At 47.2% G+C, this 21833-nt stretch overlaps 1 protein-coding gene across 1 annotated transcript in view; it reads left to right on the top strand.

Annotated features, from left to right (window-relative positions):
• The window catches only part of CIB2 (calcium and integrin binding family member 2), a 184591-nt gene that overhangs the window by 55290 nt on the left and 107468 nt on the right, over positions 1-21833 (top strand). Inside the window, exon 2 of the mRNA XM_063926554.1 lies at positions 11112-11146. Coding sequence (XP_063782624.1) covers positions 11112-11146 — 35 coding nt within the window. The remainder of the gene's footprint in view (positions 1-11111; positions 11147-21833) is intronic.

Genomic DNA, 21833 nt, shown 5'->3' with positions numbered 1-21833 from the left:
CGGCCTTTATCTCTCCTGATTTGTTCTCCAAAGAGCGGTCTTTGGATGTGGTACGGGTTCTCTGTATCTATGTGAAGAGATTTGCCTCCCTTAGGAGATCTGATTCTCTCTTGTTCGTTTTGGTTTTCACAAACGTGGCTGGCCTGCGAATAGATGGATTAGAATAGTGCTTGCACAAGCTTATGCGCAGGCTGAACTTCCAGCTCCTGCTGCTATTAAGGCCCATTCTACTCGGTCTGTTGGACTTTCTTGGGCGGCACGCCGTGGCACGTCCCTTGAACAATTGTGCAAGGCGGCTCCTTGGTCCTCAGTGAACACGTTCATCAGGTTCTATGCCTTTGATACCTCCGACCTCCCAGGATGCTTCCTTTGGACGCCAGGTTCTTGTGCCCACTACAGTGCATCCCCTCCCATGAGGAACTGCTTTAGGACATCCCCGATGTTATTCCCTCTGGAATCCCAGTGTACCCCGCTGCAGAAAAGGAGATTTATGGTAAGACTTACCATGGTTAAATCTCTTTCTGTGAGGTACACTGGATTCCACAGGGCGTCCACCCTGACGCTCTTAGCTTCTTTGGGTTTGTATGGCATTAGCCACTGGTACCTTCTCCTGTCGTGAGAATGTGGTTCTATGTGGCTTACATCTACTGTCTCTTTTACCTGCTACTGCATTGGACTGGTTAACGAAACTGAGCTCCAGTGCCTGGAAGCGGGGATATAGAGGAGGCGGTGCAGTGCATCTTGGGAACAGTCAAAGCTTTAGCCTGTTGGTGCCTCGGATCAAGATCCAACTCTACACCCCAATGTTATTCCCTGTGGAATCTAGTGTACCTCGCATAAAGAGATTTAACCATGGTAAGTCTTACCATAAATTTCCTTTTCTTCTTGTTTGTTTATATGATATGATTTTATTCTATTTTATTACAGACTGATTAATATTGTAATGCCGTTTACTTTACCAGTGCTAGTTTATCTTCACATTTGTATGTATAATGCTCTGAGGTATCTGTACTGTGAATCTAAATTTATTTTTTCAATAAAAAATAAAATTTTCAGAAGAAAGCACTGGGACATCCAAGAAGAGATAGCAGAGAGACAGTTTGAAATACCAGTGAGGAATGCAGGAGAGAGGTCCGGGGAGGAAGATTTAAGCATCATCAGCATAGAGATTATATTGGAAGTCAAAAGAACTGAGTTCACCTAAAGAGGACCTATAGAGAGAGAAAAGGAGAGGACCGAGAACAGAACCTTGGGGGAAGCCCACAGTTAGTGGAAGTGTGTGTGTGTGTGTGTGTGGGGGCGGGGGGGGGGGGTTTGGTGGAGTCTTGAGAGGAGAAAGAGAAGGAACGGTCAGAGAGGTAGGAGGACAGCCAAGAGAGAGCAGTATGACACAGACCAATGGAGTGAAGTATTTGCAGAAGGAGAGGGTGGTCCACACTGTCAAAATGTGTCTTATTCTCATCGTTTTGCGAATAATACGCATTTTAAATAGAAAAAAATTGCACAAAAACACGCTCAGCGCTACCAAGTCACGTACTAGAAGGGCTGTTTAACGTGCAAACATGTAGGTGGACACGTGTATATGAAACATAAAGACATTCTGTATTTAGACTTGGATCTCATTCCGATATGTCATTATGGTATGCAATTTTTCCAAAATATGGAAAAACACAATATTCAAAATACTTCTTGTCCCAAGCATTTTGGATATGGGAGACTCAACCTGTAGTAGTATGCAGTGGTTTATACAGTACTGCTACTACATATGTTGTTTAATGAATGATCAATATACATTGAACAGCACTGGTATACTGTTGTTTTTTTTTTAAATGTAGTTATCCATATTAATTACTAAACAATAATAGTGTTCTCCCCAGAAAATTTTTATTGTTTTGCTAGGCAGCTTAATGAGGCAGCTGGGAGCTGGGTTGCGCGCGAACCAGGAAGGGCAGTGGGGACCAAACCCTATCCCAGCAGGTAAGAAACAGTCCATCGAGCCCCCTACCGTCTCCCATCCAGCTTCTCACTTATTGTTTGGCTGGCACTGGATAGTAGAGGGGCAGGCTGTGAGGTATGCAGTGCTTGCCTCCAGTTGCAAGGTGGGCTGGGGTTAAGGGGGAGGGCTTGCCGGCATTCCTCCTACCGACAGGGACGGCTCAGACAGGGCGGGCCAGGTTAAGGTGGAGGGGGCTGCTGGTATCCTTCTACTGGCAGTGGCAGCCCGAGCAGTGAGCTGCACTGTGACATAGCCAATAAGCTGCACTGTGCTGACGTTTCTGACAGTGCTGCGCAACTTTCAGCTGCATCACATTGCCGGGCAGCAGGGAAATTTTCCCAGGCAGACTATGGGGAGAACATAAACTAATTGGGGTGTATTCAATTAGAGTCGGAAACTGGCTTCTTGTCGGAAAGACGGCAGTTTCCGACTGGAATAGGTCGGAAGGGGTTCCGACCTATTCAGTCCGGGCTTAGTTTTTCCGACAAGTTGGGAAATCCGACTTCAGCCGCTGTGCCGCGCATAATGTTGGAAGCGGCGCCAAACCCGACAGGTTTTAGCCCTGTTTCCGACAATGTCAATCCGACTTTTTAAAAAGTCAGATTGACACTGTCGGGAATGGGCCAAACCTGTCGGGTTTGGCCCGGCATTGAATAGAGTGCTGTTGGGTCCTTTCCATTGGAAAGGAACCAACAGCAATTGAATAAGGCCCTATATGTGAATTAGCTGCACACAGTTTAATACTAATATCACAAGTAGTTTATGAAAAAAAATGCAAGGTAGGTTAAGTCTGGAACCCAGACCCTTTATTCCATTAGGATAGCGTACCATGCCTAAAATATTGCTCTCAGTGAAGAGCTTGCAGAAAGCAGGGTTGCATTAATAAATGGGCTAAGGAATATTTTCTTGCACCCATCATGAAAGTTCCAACTACTAACTTAATGAAGCATGGCTTTATATCAAACATACCACTAAGGATGGGTACACATAATGCCGATATCGGCATAATTTACGGTATCAGAGCGACAAATTATGCATATCGTCTGATGTGTTGTTACAACTGGACAATCTTCTTCCCAAAGAGTCTGTGATTTCCGAAAATCTTCTGGTAGTGACCCTTGTACACCCCGGATTAAGAACTCCGCAGCAGGTCTTCTAGCCTATAATAGCCGCTTTTCCCGTAAGGCGTGATGTGCCTAATGGTACTTGGATGTAACCAGTACTTTCGCAACTGGTGGTAGTATGAGCTTAATCCTGAGTGACCCATTTCAATGCCGGCAGAATGAAAGACCCAAGGAAGAGAGGCGTAACACAGAAACTGATGACAAGAGAAAGGGGAAAGACCAGAAGAACCAAAGGGAGAGAGTAAAGACTAGATAGAAGTTAGGTCTAGGATGCAATAAGGGTATGGGAGAACACAACAGGGATCAGCAGGCAGAATTACTGGGAATGGGAGCACAGGGAAAAGGGAACACAGAAAAGCACAGCACAATAACAAATAAATGAGAGATTGAAATAACTAAGGTTGCAGACAATAACGTGACAGATTATGCCACTGGCATGGGGCTGGACACAGGTTTTCTGCGGAAGATGTTCAAAGGGTAACCAGACAGTGGAATCCACAGGCTAATGCTAGAACCAACTAGGGCTCCCGCTGCCGCAAGGCACTATGACCAGCACAGAATGACAGGCAGCCAAGAAATATAAGTGCACACTAACCAATCAAAAACCGTCATGAAGCCAGACCCCCCTAAATAACAATCCTGTGCATCTGAGTGCTGCACGTCTGCACTCTCTCCAGCCCAGCATCCCCAACAGCAGGAAGCCGCAGAGCGGAAGCTCTTCAGTGTCCCAGTTGCCCAGCAACGACTGGGATGCCGGGGAGAGCGAGGCGGCGGCTTGAGATAGAAGCGAGCCGTTGGCTCGCAAACATTTTATGCTGAATTGCGTGGCCCCACAGGTCGCATGTGACATCTTTCGGCCGGCCATGGTGTATGGCCACCCGGACGATTTCGCATGCGGCACTATGCATATTAATGAAGCTTGGAACGACATATCGGTTCCGTTGTTTATTAAATCGTCTGATGTGTATAACCAATTGGGTATAGTGCGGGGTGAAGAGAAATCATCTCGACCATCAACCGAGAGATATTCTGATGTGTACCCACTGGTAACTGCTTCTAAAACTTAGTTTTAACTAAACATATTCCTTCCACAAGTATCCAAACTTAGATATGTTGTCTTTGTCTACGCTTTCACTCAGATACAAGTGCGGAATCGGTCATCAAAGAGCTTTCCATTTTCTGGGATATCAACCCAGCATCTCTGACCGTACAATTGTGTGGTTATTTGCCATGCCACCTGTTCATCAAAGCGTACTCTTCCACGTAACCTAGCTACTCTCCTTACCCCCTGCCTTATGCATTGGCCATCTATGCCCCGCTTACTTCCTTCCATCAGGCTGCCTTCCGGTTGCTCGCACCTCATGTCACCTGTCTGTCTCCCCCCCGCCCCATAGATTGTAAGTTTCTTGGAGCAGGGCCCTCTTCCCTCCTGTTCTCAAAACCCCCTTCTCTCACACTTCAATTACAGCTCCTTCCTACGTAGTGAATGTTTATACCTGCATCTCTTCTCGCTCGTTACTATTTATCTCTTCCAGTGGTTGCCTGCCCCTAGTAGTATGCCGACTACTCCTTTGCTTCCTTACATCTTAGCTGTAGTGTGTACTGAGAACTGTGGTTGTATTCTTGTAATGTCTGCTGTATGTACGGCGCTGTAAAACACTTGTGGCGCCTTATAAATAAAATGTAATAATAATAATAATAATGGACAGTGTCGGCTGCCTACACCTGGCAATTGTACTAGCTGCCATTTGGGCCAGTACTATTTTTTTTTTTAAATTCAATAATTTTTTATTGAAATTTTGTATTTAACAAAACCAACCAAACAAACAGTTGAGAAAAAAAAAAACCCAACATGGATACTTTGAATGCAGGTATCAGAGGCATATTATAGAGTGCGCAGCATTATATATAGAACAGGAAGTTACAGAATATATACGGATAATCATAAACAACGTATCTCCCAGTATCATAATACATAGAGGCCCACAGGCGCCATGTGGGCCCACGCATCATAAAGAAAGAGAGTAGTACCTGTATCGATAGAACTGTCAGAGTAAATACACACCGCAGTAAAATATAAGCCACTAAAATACAAGACAGCTGTCAAAGCATCCAAATATAATAAAACAAAACCCTCAAACACAAACCACCCCAATAACCCCCCATCCTGTATAACCTAACCCAAACCTAGGCATACCTGGATCCCCAATTCCCACTTCCCCTAAACTAAAACCTAACTACCCATCTTCCCTTCCCAATCCAGATAGGATAATATCAAACCAGCCAGTCCGTCCGCCCCCCCTCCTCCCATATATAAAAAAAACATCAATAAAAGGTGAGGTGCAGGGGCAATATACTAATGGCCAAATGCCATAAAAATACAGAGCTTCTCATTATAAAGATATATCAATGTCACAAAATATGTGTCTAACTAGCCAACCCCCCCACCCCACCCCCACCGATGGATATTAAGGTACAAGGACAGCAGACAGAGGGCAATATACCACCCCCCAAGTCCCCCCCCCCCCCCCCCCTGTAGAACCAAATCCCCAAACTATGGCCTACCTGGAGCCCCAAACATCCCATCCCAACTACACTATGAAAACTTGGGGGCAATCAATCCCATGAACCCCTCGGGCATGGCGTATAGAGCTCAGGATCGAAAGGGACAATTAACAGAATATTAAATACACAAGATACGGATATTATATCTGACTAAACAGAACTTATAAACAGAGAAAAAACAAAAATAAAAATACATATCAGCATTTAAGGAGGGTCATCCCATCCAAAGGCCCAGAAAACAGCCAAATGTAGCATAGTTCCCCCAGTCCCGGCAGGGCACAGAGAAGCAGAATTTGAAAAACCAAGATACTGTATCGTACAAGGTCCCAGAATACCGTCCAGTAGAGGAGAGTACGGAGACATGCAGCTGGTTCGACCACTTGAAAATAGAGAACGTGATGAACTGGGACCAAAATCACAAAGAAGGATGGCAATGTCATTAGGAGGAGTCCTCCAGCAAGGCTCCGAGGAAAACCGCCAGTTTTTTTAGTAGGAGTACTACTGTCCGCAAAAGTGGGAAAGACGTTATATAAAGCACCGTTGCCGGCAAATATAGGAGAAGAAATGTTACCGACCCCTCCAGCAGTAATGACAAATGGACTTAAATACACCCTTTCCCAAAAATTAAAGGAGGACAGTCCCGCAACATATGCCTTAGATCTCGCCACGGTGTCCGCAGGAGAAGTAGCCTGTAGTGGTGGCAAGTCACAGCCGGAGTGAGACAATGCAGCATGCAGGTTCGCCAATTGAACCACAAGCCTCTCTCCAGAATCAGCAATTGCTTTTAGTAGTTGATCCATAATAAACCAAAAAGATGCAAATCCAAATTGAAAATTGAGAAAACTCAGAATGTCACAGGAGATATACACCAGGCACAGTGCTTAGAGGCTATACCGTGTGACGCTGGAAAGCAGAGACCCCTCTCCATAGAACACCTTCCAAGAAGGAGAATATATCCACTCCTCCACTCCGGATATTCCACAGGTGTAAATGGCGTCCGGATAAGTCGTTCACGGATGAGCCGTAGCCCAGAGAGCCCGCCGGAGCCAGCAGCAGAAACCCCGAATGCTTTACCAATCAAGAACGGCAGCAAGGGACATCGTGAACACAGCGCTGTGGCCAGGAGCTATTACAGCCGAAATCCAAGATGGCGCCCGCCACCCGGAGACGCCACAGAAGCGGATAAACAACCTCTTACAAACCAGCAGCCACCAGTCGCAGGCAGGCCGAAGGACCACCAGAACCTGGAGAGGTAAGTAAGGAAGCAGTCACCGCAGCCGAGGACCGGGCAGGAAACACAGGATATGTAAAAACAGATAGATGGGCCTGGGAGCTAAGGAGTAAGCCTCCTACACTATGCCCGTCCAGGCCACGCCCCTAGGGCCAGTACTATTTAATGTCTTTGTTGGTGACATTGCTATCGGTATTGAAGGGAAAGTATGCCTTTTTGGAGATGACACAAACATATGCAACAGGTGCGGTAAAACAAATGATTGATGATCTAGGTAGACTTGAGTAGGTTGAGTAGGAGAAAGATCCTCTGACGTCACCAGGGCCGAACAGGGTACCCGAAATGTACACTTGCGGGCTCACTTTATTCACCACACTTTGGGCATGGTTACTAAAGGGAGTAGTTGGTGGCATGCATAGTGAAAGAACTATCCTGCCAGCCTTGCTCCTCCCCCTGACATCAGAGGTCCTTTAGCCCACTTGGTTCTAGCATCTACCATGCCCGCTACCGACACTGTCCCTGCATGTGATAAAGGACAGAGAGAGGCAGTGGGTGACAGGTAGAGGATGACAGCAGTGGGTGACAAGAAGAGGGTGATACCAGAGAGCTGGTGACAGGAAGAGAGTAATGCCAGGGAGAGGGTGACAGGAAGAAGGTGATGCCAGGGAAAGGATGACAGCAGTAGGTGAATGGGAGAGGGTGATGCCAGGGAGCTGGTGACAGGGAGAGGGTGACAGCAGTCGGTGCCAACTGCCGGAAACAGGGAGAGGGTGATGCCAAGGAGGGGGTGACAGCAGTGGGGGACAACGGAATTTGCTGCGCTATATAAGAAACTGTTAATAAATAAATATATACTATGGAGAACACATTACTGTCCCACTCTGTTGGCAGTATAGCATAGAATATAAGCAGTACAGCCCGGTCCCCAGTGAGCTCAGCCCATGTCAAACTAAAGTACCAGCCACTGTCCCACGCAAATCCTGGCCAGCCCCCACTGCAGCCGATAACAGAGAGAGGAAACAACAAACCTGCTCCCTGTGGTGGGGCTGCTCTTCCTTCAGCACTTCCTAGCTCCACAGGTACAGGGCCGTGGCTGGGAGCAGGGCCGGTGCATGGTGGCACTGCGCCCTAGGCTAAATTTTAGCCTACCACCCATCCTCCCTCAAAAACCCGCACAAGTGACTTTTGGGAAAAGCTGGTGAGTAAACTCTAGGACAGCACCAGAGTCTACTCATACCCCTTTCGGACTGCCACCTAAGAACACGGGTTATTGGCACATGAGCGAGCATAACCCGTGTTCAGATGCGGTCTGAAAGGTGCAAGGGATGAAATACTGAGTCGAGCGACCCGGTATTTTAACCCTGGTCACGAGTAGGGTTGAACTCGTGTTCAACCCGGCTCACTGTGCGGTGTGAACTGGAGCTGGGTTGATGCGACCTGTTTCCTGTTCACTTTGTGTGAACGGGCGGTGCTTGGAGATCATGTTTATTATTTATTTATTTATTACCAGTTATTTATACAGTGTACACAATGGGGGTCATTCCGAGTTGATTGCTGCTAGCAACGTTTTGCAGCGCTGCGATCAGGTTAAATCTCGTCAAAACTGCGTATGCAATGCAATGTGCAGGCACGTCGTACGGGTACAAGGAGGATCGTGATGGATTTAACGAAGAATCGATTCGCACAGCCGATCGCAAGGTGATTAACAGAAAGAGGGCGTTTGTGGGTGTCAACTGACCATTTTTTGAGAGTGTTTAGAAAAACGAAGGCGTGTCCAAGCATTTGCAGGGCGGGTGTCTGACGTCAATTCCGGGACCAAAAAGACTGAAGTGATCGCAGCGGCTGAGTAAGTCCAGAGCTACTCAGAAACTGCAAAAAACCTTTTTGTGCCATCAGCTGCAAAAGTGTTTGCACACTTGCAAAGTGAAAATATACTCACCCATAGGCGGTGACTATCTGATCGCAGCGCTGCAAAAAGTTGCTAGCGAGCGATCAACTCAGAATGACCCCCATATTCTGCAGCGCTTTACAGAGAATATTTGCCCATTCACATCAGTCCCTGCCCCAGTGGAGCTTACAATCTATATTCCCTATCACATGTACACACATTCACGCTAGTGTTCATTTTGTTGGGAGCCAATTAACCTACCAGTATATTTTTTGATTGTAGGAGGAAACCGGAGTACCCGGAGGAAACCCACGCAAGTACAGAGAGAATATACAAACTCCACACAGTTAGGGCCTGGTGGGAATTGAACCCATGACCTCAGTGCTGTGAGGCGGTAATGCTAGCCATTACACCATCCGTACTGCCCATGTGATCATCGGCGATGCTTTTGTACTTGAAGAGTAGCTCCCCACCAGTGCAGCTCTTGCGCGCTGGCAGGGAGGTTCTCATCGCTGTGAGGGTCGAAGCAGCTGCGTGTTACGTCACTCAGCTGCCACGGCCCGCCCCCCTTCCCCCTCCCAACGGTCCGGGCACACCTGCATTGCCTGGACCGTGCCCCCTAAACGGCGTCCAAACGCCGCCAGCCCACCCCCTCCCGCCCAGCCACCGCCTCTGCCTGTCAGTCTGGCAGAGGCAATCACAAGGCTAAGACAGCCGTCGGCTGTCTGGCATCTGCCGGCGCACTGCGGCGCCACTGCATGCGCAGTTCAGACCTGATCGCTGCTGTGCAAAAACTGCACAGCACCTATCAGGTCTGAAGAACCTACTCCCCTGAAGATAATACTAATACAAAACCCTATATAATATTAATATAAACCCCAACCCCCGTATATATATATATATATATATATATATAAAATTGTATATATATATATATATATATATATATATAAAAAACACCCATCCCCCCACAGAGCCTCACCTTTTGATTGTGGGAGATTGCAGTCTCTAGATATTCCCTCCATGGTTCATCCCACGATGCTGGCTGGGGAAAAATTATATCTTCCCAAGTAGCGCAGGAAAGGGGCGTGGCCTCCAGTGTGAGGGGCGGGGCCTCACGAGGGGAGGAAGAATGGATGTATTGTTGCAGTAGAGATTGGTGGCTGGTCCAGGGGGAGGTAGTAGCTATGCAAAGAGGGTAGGGGGAGCAGTCATTGGGCACTGCTGCTGCTCGCTGTGCTGCAGCAGACATGTCAGACTGTGACATGTCTGCATTCTCGGCGAGACAGCAGCTGAAAGGGGTGAGGGCAGTGGCCGCAGCTTATAGCATCCATTGCCGCTGCACATGTTCAGTAAGATAAGGGAGGAGGTAGGTGGAGCGTGCATATGTAAATAATAATTAAGATATAGAAATGGATGAAATTAACATATAAAAATCCATCCTTTATAATGGGATCCGACATTTTAGGTATTTCTTTAGGTGTTCTTCTGTTTAGAGACTTTGGGGTCTATTCATGAAGCAGTGAAAACAGTGGAGAAGTTGCCCATGGCAACCAGTCAGTGTTGAGGTAACATTTATAAAGTGCACTCTATAAAACACTGGCCCTCATTCCGAGTTGGTCGGTCGCAAGGCGAATTTAGCAGAGTTGCTCACGCTAAGCCGCCGCCTACTGGGAGTGAATCTTAGCTTCTTAAAATTGCGAACGATGTATTCGCAATATTGCGATTACTAACTACTTAGCAGTTTCAGAGTAGCTTCAGACTTACTCTGCCTGTGCGATCAGTTCAGTGCTTGTCGTTCCTGGTTGACGTCACAAACACACCCAGCGTTCGCCCAGGCACTCCCACCGTTTCTCCGGCCACTCCTGCGTTTTTTCCGGAAACGGTAGCGTTTTCAGCCACACGCCCCTGAAACGCCGTGTTTCCGCCCAGTAACACCCATTTCCTGTCAATCACATTACGATCGCCGGAGCGAAGAAAAAGCCGTGAGTAAAAATACTTTCTTCATAGTAAAGTTACTTGGCGCAGTCGCAGTGCGAACTTTGCGCATGCGTACTAAGCGGATTTTCACTGCGATGCGATGAAAAAGAACGAGCGAACAACTCGGAATGAGGGCCACTATACGTAGCAGCTGATTGGTTGCCATGGGCAACTTCTCCAGTGGCTCACTTCTCCACACTTTTCACTGCTTAATGAATAGACCTCATAGTATTAAGTTAATCTGAAATAATTATTCTGGTTGGTATGTTTTCTAACCATTTCCCTAATTTGTCATATTAACTGGTTTATACTTTTTCTTTTCTCTAGGATTGCACTTTCTTCACCCGAAAAGAAATCCTCCGGTAAGTGAGCATGTCAGTCTCAGGACTATCACAGGCTGGAATCATCTGCAGTCAGTAGTAACATGTGGCCTGATGCAGAGCTGGATGCACATTGGGTGGTAAATTTACTAAGATGGTGATGTTGCCCATAGCAACCAATTAGATTCTACTTAACATTTCTCTTGCTGCTTCTAGAAGATAATAGATATAGGGATAGATGCATCATCGCTTGGAAAGTGATAAAATGGAGAGAGGAAAAGTGCCAGCCAATCAGGTCCTACCTGCCATGTCACAGGCTATGTTTGAAAAATGGGAGCTGGTTGGCTGGTACTTTTTCCACTCTCCATTTTCTCACTTTCCAAGTGATGATGCATCTGGCCCATAGGGTGTCCTGGCTTATGCACAGCAGCTGATATACAGCGCCGCTGTCAATCCTAGACACACGCCAGCACATATAGTACATACATCTACACATGTATATTTGTATGTGCTTAGAGAACCATACCCCTTTCCCTGCATAAAGCAGTCGCCGCTGAACATTTCTAATACTGCAGGACAAAGCTCCAAATTAGGGTGATTTGCTCAGCACCATGGGTGCCGTAAGCCGCCCGAGGGTAAGTTAGCGATCCAGTGCTATGTCCTAGGACTCAGGTTGGATCACTACTGTAGCAGGAGGCGCCTGTTTGTAATAGACGCCTCCTGCTGCATCTCTGTACAGCGCTATCACTGCTGCTTCCAAGGTAGCAGCAGTGATAGCAACTCCAACCACATCTGAATCAGGCACAAAGTGTGCACCTGAATTTTCTCTTTTTTTTCTGTGTACTGCTAATACCTCTTCTTATACAACCAAAACTATTCTGCTAAAATATATGTATGTGACTAAGGGGTACATTTACTAAGCAGTGATAAGAGCGGAGAAGTGAGCCAGTGAAGAAGTTGCCCATGCCAACCAATCAGCACTGAAGTAACATCTATAATTTGCATACTATAAAATGATACAGAGCTGCTGATTGGTTGATGGGGAAATTTCTCCACTGGCTCACTTCTCCGCTCTTATCATTGCTTAGTAAATGTACCCCAAATTGTGCTAATTGCAACTAAAAATACCAAGTAGCTAATTATACACATAATTCTTGTTTAGAAGCAAAGTTTCACTTTTTATTTTCTTTTGTACTTTTGTATTTTAAGAAAATGATTTCTCACAAATAAAATATACAATTTAAATACAGTGGCCACATAATACTATAAAATATACTTAAAAGTATATAAATTCACATTTGTATAGCATCCAGTGTTATGAAAATATTTACTTTCCAATGCAGTTTGACAGTATGTCATACCCTCCAACTGTACCTTTTTGCCAGGTAAGTACCTTTTTCTGTGGTCTGTACCGATTTTTGACTCTCCAATTTTCCATTGAAAGTATAGGAAAAGGGGCGTTTCCTAATTTCACCCGATTTTATATGTAAAATGTTGGAGGGTATGGTATGTCAGTTCATATAGCAATGAAAGTTCATAGTTTAGATACTTAAAACAGGTATCTATGTCTATATGGCCACAGGTAAAATACAGATGATTAGGGAGGCTTACCAATCCACCATTTGGAAAGAATGAAGCACATGCAGGGTGGTCTAATTGTAAAATGAATCTCTCCCGCCAAAACAGGTCACTTCCCAACTGATAATCTCCGATGCCGGAGGCGCCTGTTTTCAGGTGTGTGCCTGTGCTCCCGTGACGTGCTTGTCAGCTGTAGTGCTGAGTGAGGATGTGTTTAGTAAGTGAGGCTGTTTCCTCAGAGTGCGAGCTGTTGCTGGTGTTATCTGACAGCAGCACTTCAGGTATAATCCGCGTCTCGTGCAAGACAGGAGAGATAAAGAAAATCCTTATAACTAACTATAGGATTCTACACAGTAGCGGCTCTTGCCACGGGCAAGCAGGCTTTTTGCCCGGGGTGCCGCTGTCCCGAGTGAGGCGCTGCCGCCATGGCCGCATCCTGATTCCCGCTCCCCACTCCCCGGATGCAGCAGGTGCCACTGACTGACGCTAGAGGAAACTTTCGCCCTGGTCACCACAAGATCTAGAACCGGCCCTGATTCTACAGCAAGATCATATTCTCCAAAAAGCATTAGACCCACAACTCAGAGTCATTTTTAAGAAAAATACGAACTTTAAATCACAATTCGCACCTAGTATGTTAAGAAAAGAAAGTGGAAAAGAGAAAGGAACATGGATTACCACCACCTTCATCCAAGGATGCTATAATTGTGGAAAATCCAGATGCATCACCTGTGGTTTTATGAATCGGAAAATCACTGAAATTATGTCACACAGTACCCAAGAGATTTTTCGAATTGGAGAGTTTATCACTTATGACACCACTTATTGTATATATGTTCTGCAATGCCCTTGTTGACTACAATACATTGGCATGACCACGCAGTCTTTAAAAACCAGGTTTTGGGAATGCAGGTTGAACATCTTGAAAAAATTTCCACTACATAGTGTCTCTAGATACTTTGCTGATGTCCATAATGGTAAAACTGAAGGTCTATTGGTAGTTGGGGCATAACATGTCCCTTCCACTAGAAGAGATAGTTCAAAAGAAGCGTTATGGATCTTTAAATTAAAAACTCTGCACCCCTGCAGGCTTAATGACAACATTTACTTTGTATCATTCGCCTGCGTGGGCGTGCACATTTTTAGCGAGAACAGGTCCCTGTTCGGCGAAAGGTGCACGCCAGATCACTCGGGAGGATCAATTACCCAGCCACATGGTTATCAGCACTTAGATTTAAGGACTGGGGGGTCATTCCAAGTTGAACACTCGCTAGCTAATTTTTGCAGCCGTGTTAACGCATAGTCGCCGCCCACTGGGGAGTGTATATTTGCTGTGCAAGGGTGGGATCGCATGTGCAGCCGAGTGGTACAAAAATAGTTAGTGCAGTTTCTGAGTAGCTCAGAATGTACTCAGCCGCTGCGATCACTTCAGCCTGTCCGGTCCCGGAATTGACATCAGACACCCGCCCTGCAAACGCTTGGACACGCCTGCATTTTTCCAAACACTCCCTGAAAACGGTCAGTTGCCACCCACAAATGCCCTCTTCCTGTCAATTTCCTTACGATCGGCTGTGTGAATGAATTCTTCGTTAAATCCATCGCACTGCAACGATCCGCTTTGTACCCATACAACGTGCCTGCGTGTTGCGGAACATGCGCAGTAGTGACCTGATCGCTGCACTACGAAAAACGGCAGCGTGCGATCGGGTCGGAATGACCCCCTGTGTGTCATGTGGAGAGGCACGAATTGCCAGAAAATTCATGTTGGTATTGCATATACATTTATATTGACTAGTGATATAACGTAAATGCTAAGAGATAGATCCACTGACTAGTAGCACCTAGTTGACGTCAGATAAGTGTCTTGTGAGGTCAGCAATGAATATGTTATGAATAAAATAAAATCATGCAGACTAGTGGTTAAATTGGCCACTAAATAATCTCGAGATCGGGTCCAACAATTATGTGAGGATACTATTTTTCCTTTAAGTTGAGGATTTGGGGGTAAACATCAACATTTCCATTCCATATATTTCTCTCTTTATACATATAGAATTGTTGAAAATGCAATATATTATGTATATTTTTATGTGTACGTGAATTAACAATTAAGCTTGTATTTAGCAGGTTACGAGTTAATATTATTAATTATGCAGATTGATATAAAGAAACATCAGATAACATTGAATTTGTCACGATCTGGGTAACTAAACACACTCACTTATCATCCAAGTGCCTCCTGAGACTGGCCCTGCGCTCCAAGCCTGGATTCCATCTGCGCTGTCTGCATGCAGCACGCTGCACGGCATCTCCACGGTCTCTCCTCAGCGATCCCGGCGATGCTGACATGACAGCTATCCAGCATGTTCCTCCTCTCCTAGTGGATGGCGTCTCCTGCTCTCCGCGGCCTCTGCACCGCCACCACTGCTACAAGCTTTCACATGCTGTTTACAAACAGACTTTTCCCTTCAGAGCCCTCAGCCAAACATGGGTGCAGCCATGTTTGGGTTAATCACATGACTCTCCACAGCCAATTCGCTGTACACAGAATCCTCTCTGATTCCTCAGCCAATCCCTGCTTCCCAGCAGGTATAAGTATCCTGAACCAAGGCTTCCTGTTGTCAGTGCTATGGATGTCTAACCCAGTGTTGGATGTCGCTACATTCTGTGGTTGTTCCTGCTTGCTGTCTCCAGGTATTCCAGCTCCTGTGACTTTGCTCCACTTAAAGACACCTGCACCAGTTTCCATTCTGTGGTGCTGCCTGACTCGAGCGGTGTTTCCACATTGCCTCCTGTTACCAGCAGTGTTCCTTCACCGTCTCCAGTTCTCAGCGGTGTTCCCACATCGTTTCCAGCTACCAGCGGTGTTTCCACATTGCCTCCTGTTACCAGCAGTGTTCCTTCACCGTCTCAAGTTCTCTGCGGTGTTCCTACATCGTTTCCAGTCACCAGCGGTGTTCCTACATCATTTCCAGTCACCAGCGAGGTTCTTACATCGTCTTCAGATAACCATTGGTGCCCCAACATCGAACTCTGCACTCATCAGTGTCTAAGCATCGAACTCCATCACCATCGGTGAGTTCGACTGTATTCTCACCATCTGTGCCAGTTCACCCAGCATCCTTGGTAGTCCTCCAGCTCTCAGCCTACCTCGGTGCTCTTCCATCGACTCCAGCTTCCAGTGTGTCCTCCTCTGGTCAGTACCAGTTCATCTCGTCATTACAGTGGTAAGCTGTTAACATCTATGGACAATACCATCTCAGTGTCTTCCAAGACTTTGCCATATTGATATTGTACTACATCAAACAGCATACTTGTTACTACCGTATCTGAGGAACTGTGCTGCTATTGTGAATTCTACTGCTGAACATTGGTTCTTTCACCTAACTGCTGTTGTGATTATTGAACTGTGCATAATAAAGAACTTGACTTTTACACCTCTGTCATCTTGGTTAGGCCTTCGGTCGTCTGTGCTAAGGGTACCCTGTATGTCCAGGATTCCCATACGGCCACCCAGGTTCACATACACATCAGCCCCTACGCCTGAGGCTTCCCCAGGTCGACCTCAACCCTCAGGCGTGACAGAATTATTGTGAATTTAATCCTGATAAAGGACACATATCGAACAGTGGTGTAGTAAAATAAATATTTGTAAAATAAGAATATACAGAGAGATCTACCATATCGGGTTAGAAGTATGAAATAACCTTTCTCTGACGTCCTAGTGGATGCTGGGAACTCCGTAAGGACCATGGGGAATAGCGGGCTCCGAAGGAGGCTGGGCACTCTAGAAAGATCTTAGACTACCTGGTGTGCACTGGCTCCTCCCACTATGACCCTCCTCCAAGCCTCTGTTAGATTTCGTGCCCGGCCGAGGTTGGATGCCCACTAGGGGCTCTCCTGAGCTCTTAGAAAGTTATAGTCTTAGAATTTGTTATTTTCAGTGAGACCTGCTGGCAACAGGCTCACTGCAGCGAGGGACTAAGGGGAGAAGAAGCGAACTCGCCTGCTTGCAGCCGGATTGGGCTTCTTAGGCTACTGGACACCATTAGCTCCAGAGGGATCGACCGCAGGCCCAGCCTTGATGTTCGGTCCCGGAGCCGCGCCGCCGTCCCCCTTACAGAGCCAGAAGCAAGAAGATGGTCCGGAAAATCGGCGGCATGAAGACATCCTGTCTTCACCAAGGTAGCGCACAGCACTGCAGCTGTGCGCCATTGCTCCTCATACACACTTCACACTCCGGTCACTGAGGGTGCAGGGCGCTGGGGGGGGGGCGCCCTGAGGCAGCAATAAAAACACCTTGGCTGGCTAAAATACCTCAATATATAGCCCCTGGGGCTATATATGAGGTAAATACCCCTGCCAGAATCCCATAAAAAGCGGGAGAATACGCTGTGAAAAAGGGGCGGAGCCTATCTCCTCAGCACACTGGCGCCATTTTTCCCTCACAGCTCGGCTGGAAGGAAGCTCCCTGGCTCTTCCCTGCAATTCTACAGTACAGTAAGAGGGAAAAGAGAGGGGGGGCATTAAAATTGGCACTGTATACAGTATTATATTGAAAAGCAGCTATTAGGGACATAACTCAGTTAGTCCCTGTATATATATATAGCGCTCTGGTGTGTGCTGGCATACTCTTACTCTGTCCCCCCAAAGGGCTTTTGTGGGTCCTGTCCTCTGTTGGAGCATTCCCTGTGTGTGTGGAGTGTGTCGGTACGGCTGTGTCGACATGTTTGAGGAGGATAATGATGTGGAGGGGGAGCAGATGCCTTTAGCAGGGATGTCACCCCCTGGGGGTCAGACACCTGAGTGGATGGTATTATGGCAGGAAATGAGTGCACGTATAGACTCCTTACATAAAAAATTTGACGACATGCCGACTGTGGGACAGCCGAGTCTTCAGCTCGTGCCTGTCCAGGTGTCTCAAAAGTCATCAGGGGCTCTGAAACGCCCGCTATCTCAGGTGGCACAAGTAGATGTCGACACGGATACTGACACCAGTGTCGACGACGATGAGTCAAATTTAATGCCCGTTAAGGCCATTCACTGCATGATTGAGGCAATGAAAGAGGTGTTAAATATTTCTGATTTACATCCAGGTACCACAAAAAAGGGTATTATGTTTGGGGAGAAAAAAACTACCTGTAGTTTTTCCCCCGTCAGATGAATTAAATGAAGTGTGTGAAGAAGCGTGGGCTTCCCCTGATAAGAAATTGGTAATTCCTAAGAAGCTACTAATGGCGTTCCCTTTCCCGCCAGAGGATAGGTTACGTTGGGAAACACCCCCGAAGGTGGATAAAGCGCTCACACGTTTGTCTAAAAAGGTGGCACTACCGTCCCAGGATACGGCCGCCCTTAAGGAACCTGTTGATAGAAAGCAGGAGGCGATCCTGAAGTCTGTATATACACACTCAGGCATTATACTCAGACCAGCTATTGCGTCAGCATGGATGTGCAGTGCTGCCGCTGCGTGGTCAGATAAACTGTCAGAAGATATTGACACGTTAGACAGAGACACGATCCTGCTAACAATTGACCATATCAAAGACTCAGTCTTATACATGAGAGATGCACAGAGGGAAATCTGCCGGCTGGCATCTAAAGTAAGTGCATTATCCATCTCTGCTAGGAGATGCTTATGGACTCGCCAGTGGACTGGAGATGCAGATTCCAAAAGGCACATGGAAGTTTTGCCTTATAAGGGGGAGGAATTATTTGGGGATCGTCTCTCCGACCTAGTTTCCACAGCAACGTCTGGGAAGTCAGCATTTTTACCCCATGTCCCCTCACAGCCTAAGAAGGCGCCATTTTATCAGGTTCAGTCCTTTCGGTCCCAGAAAAACAAGCGGGGAAAAGGAGGGTCTTTTCTGTCAAGAGGCAGAGGCAGGGGAAAAAGGCTGCAGCAAACAGCAGGTTCCCAGGAACAAAAGTCCTCCCCCGCTTCCTCTTCCAAGTCCGCCGCATGACGGTGGGGCTTCACAGGCGGAGCCAGGTACGGTGAGGGCCCGCCTCAGGAATTTCAGCGATCAGTGGGCTCGCTCACAGGTGGATCCCTGGATCCTTCAAATAGTATCTCAGGGATACAGGCTGGAATTCGAGGCGACTCCACCCCGCCGTTTCCTAAAATCCGCCTTGCCGATTGCTCCCTCAGACAGGGAGGCGGTGCTAGCAGCGATTCACAAGCTGTATTCCCAGCAGGTGATAATCAAGGTACCCCTACTTAAACAAGGCCGGGGTTACTATTCCACACTATTTGTGGTGCCGAAACCGGACGGTTCGGTGAGACCCATTTTAAATTTGAAATCCTTGAACACATACATAAAAAAATTCAAGTTCAAGATGGAATCGCTCAGGGCGGTTATTGCAAGCCTGGACGAGGGGGATTACATGGTATCCCTGGACATAAAGGATGCTTACCTGCATGTCCCCATTTACAATTCTCACCAGGAGTACCTCAGATTTGTGGTACAGGATTGCCATTACCAATTCCAGACGCTGCCGTTTGGACTCTCCACGGCACCGAGGGTATTTACCAAGGTTATGACGGAAATGATGATACTCCTTCGAAAAAGGGAGTTTTAATTATCCCATACTTGGACGATCTCCTAATAAAGGCACGATCCAAGGAACAGTTGTTAGTGGGAGTAGCACTATCTCAGGAAGTGCTGAGCCAGCACGGTTGGATTCTGAATATCCCAAAGTCACAGCTGGTCCCCACGACACGTCTAATGTTCCTGGGAATGATTCTGGACACGGCCCAGAAAAAAGTGTTTCTCCCGGAGGAGAAAGCCAGGGAGTTGTCTTCTCTAGTCAGAGACCTCCTAAAACCAAAACAGGTATCGGTGCATCACTGCACGCGGGTCCTGGGAAAGATGGTAGCTTCTTACGAAGCAATTCCATTCGGCAGGTTCCATGCCAGAATTTTTCAGTGGGACCTGTTGGACAAGTGGTCCGGATCGCATCTTCAGATGCATCGTTTAATAACCCTGTCTCCACGAACCAGGGTGTCTCTTCTGTGGTGGCTGCACAGTGCTCATCTTCTGGAGGGCCGCAGATTCGGCATACAGGACTGGGTCCTGGTGACCACGGATGCCAGCCTACGAGGCTGGGGGGCAGTCACAAAGGGAAGAAATTTCCAAGGACTATGGTCAAGTCAGGAGACTGCCCTTCACATAAATATTCTGGAACTAAGGGCCATTTACAATGCCCTAAGTCAAGCAAAATCCCTGCTCCTACACCAGCCGGTGCTGATCCAGTCAGACAACATCACGGCAGTCGCCCATGTGAATCGACAGGGCGGCACAAGAAGCAGGACGGCGATGGCAGAAGCCACAAAAATTCTCCGATGGGCGGAGAATCATGTACTAGCACTGTCAGCAGTGTTCATCCCGGGAGTGGACAACTGGGAAGCAGACTTTCTCAGCAGGCACGACCTCCACCCGGGAGAGTGGGGACTTCATCCAGAAGTCTTCCAAATGATTGTAAATCAATGGGGTCGTCCACAGGTGGACATGATGGCGTCCCGCCTAAACAAAAAACTAGAGAAGTATTGCGCCAGGTCAAGAGACCCTCAGGCGATAGCTGTGGACGCTCTAGTGACACCGTGGGTGTACCGGTCAGTTTATGTGTTCCCTCCTCTACCTCTCATACCAAAGGTATTGAGAATAATAAGAAAGCGAGGAGTAAACACAATTCTCGTGGTTCCGGATTGGCCGAGAAGAGCGTGGTACCCGGAACTTCAAGAGATGATCTCAGAGGACCCGTGGTCTCTGCCGCTCAGACAGGACCTGCTGCAGCAGGGCCCCTGTCTGTTCCAAGACTTACCGCGGCTGCGTTTGACGGCATGGCGGTTGAACGCTGGATCCTGAAGGAAAAGGGCATTCCGGAGGAAGTCATTCCTACGCTTATTAAAGCCAGGAAAGAGGTCACAGCAACTCATTATCACCGCATATGGCGGAGGTATGTTGCATGGTGTGAGGCCGAAAAGGCCCCAACGGAGGAATTTCAACTAGGTCGATTTCTGCATTTCCTGCAAGCAGGAGTGAATATGGGCCTAAAACTGGGCTCCATTAAGGTACAGATCTCGGCTCTGTCAATTTTCTTTCAAAAAGAACTAGCTTCAGTACCTGAAGTTCAGACATTTGTGAAAGGAGTGCTGCATATTCAGCCCCCATTTGTGCCTCCTGTGGCACCTTGGGATCTCAACGTGATGTTGAGTTTCTTAAAATCACATTGGTTTGAGCCACTAAAAACCGTGGATCTGAAATATCTCACGTGAAAAGTGGTCATGTTATTGGCCTTGGCTTCAGCCAGGCGAGTGTCAGAGTTGGCGGCTTTATCATGTAAAAGCCCTTATCTGATTTTCCATATGGATAGGGCAGAATTGAGGACTCGTCCCCAGTTTCTCCCTAAGGTGGTGTCAGCGTTTCACCTGAACCAGCCTATTGTGGTGCCTGCGGCTACTAAGGATTTGGAGGACTCCAAGTTGCTAGATGTTGTCAGGGCCCTGAAAATATATGTTTCCAGGACGGCTGGAGTCAGAAAATCTGACTCGCTGTTTATCCTGTATGCACCCAACAAGCTGGGTGCTCCTGCTTCTAAGCAGACTATTGCTCGTTGGATTTGTAGTACAATTCAGCTTGCACATACTGTGGCAGGCCTGCCACAGCCAAAATCTGTCAATGCCCATTCCACAAGGAAGGTGGGCTCATCTTGGTCGGCTGCCCGAGGGGTCTCGGCTTTACAACTTTGCCGAGCTGCTACTTGGTCAGGGGCAAACACGTTTGCAAAATTCTATAAATTTGATACCCTGGCTGAGGAGGACCTGGAGTTCTCTCATTCGGTGCTGCAGAGTCATCCGCACTCTCCCGCCCGTTTGGGAGCTTTGGTATAATCCCCATGGTCCTTACGGAGTTCCCAGCATCCACTAGGACGTCAGAGAAAATAAGAATTTACTCACCGGTAATTCTATTTCTCGTAGTCCGTAGTGGATGCTGGGCGCCCATCCCAAGTGCGGTTTATCTGCAATACTTGTACATAGTTATTGTTTTTTTGTGTAAACTGTTTTTATTAATTAAAGCAGCAGGCAAAACATTACATCAATACTTTTCCAAAAAGGGGGGACAAAATCATCACATATCATAAGTGTCAGTAC

The sequence above is a fragment of the Pseudophryne corroboree genome, chromosome 6 (genome assembly GCF_028390025.1).
Source record: "Pseudophryne corroboree isolate aPseCor3 chromosome 6, aPseCor3.hap2, whole genome shotgun sequence".
In the NCBI taxonomy this organism is placed as follows: domain Eukaryota; kingdom Metazoa; phylum Chordata; class Amphibia; order Anura; family Myobatrachidae; genus Pseudophryne; species Pseudophryne corroboree.
The sequence above is the reverse complement of the archived record's forward strand: the minus strand, read 5'-3'. Positions and strand labels throughout refer to the sequence as shown.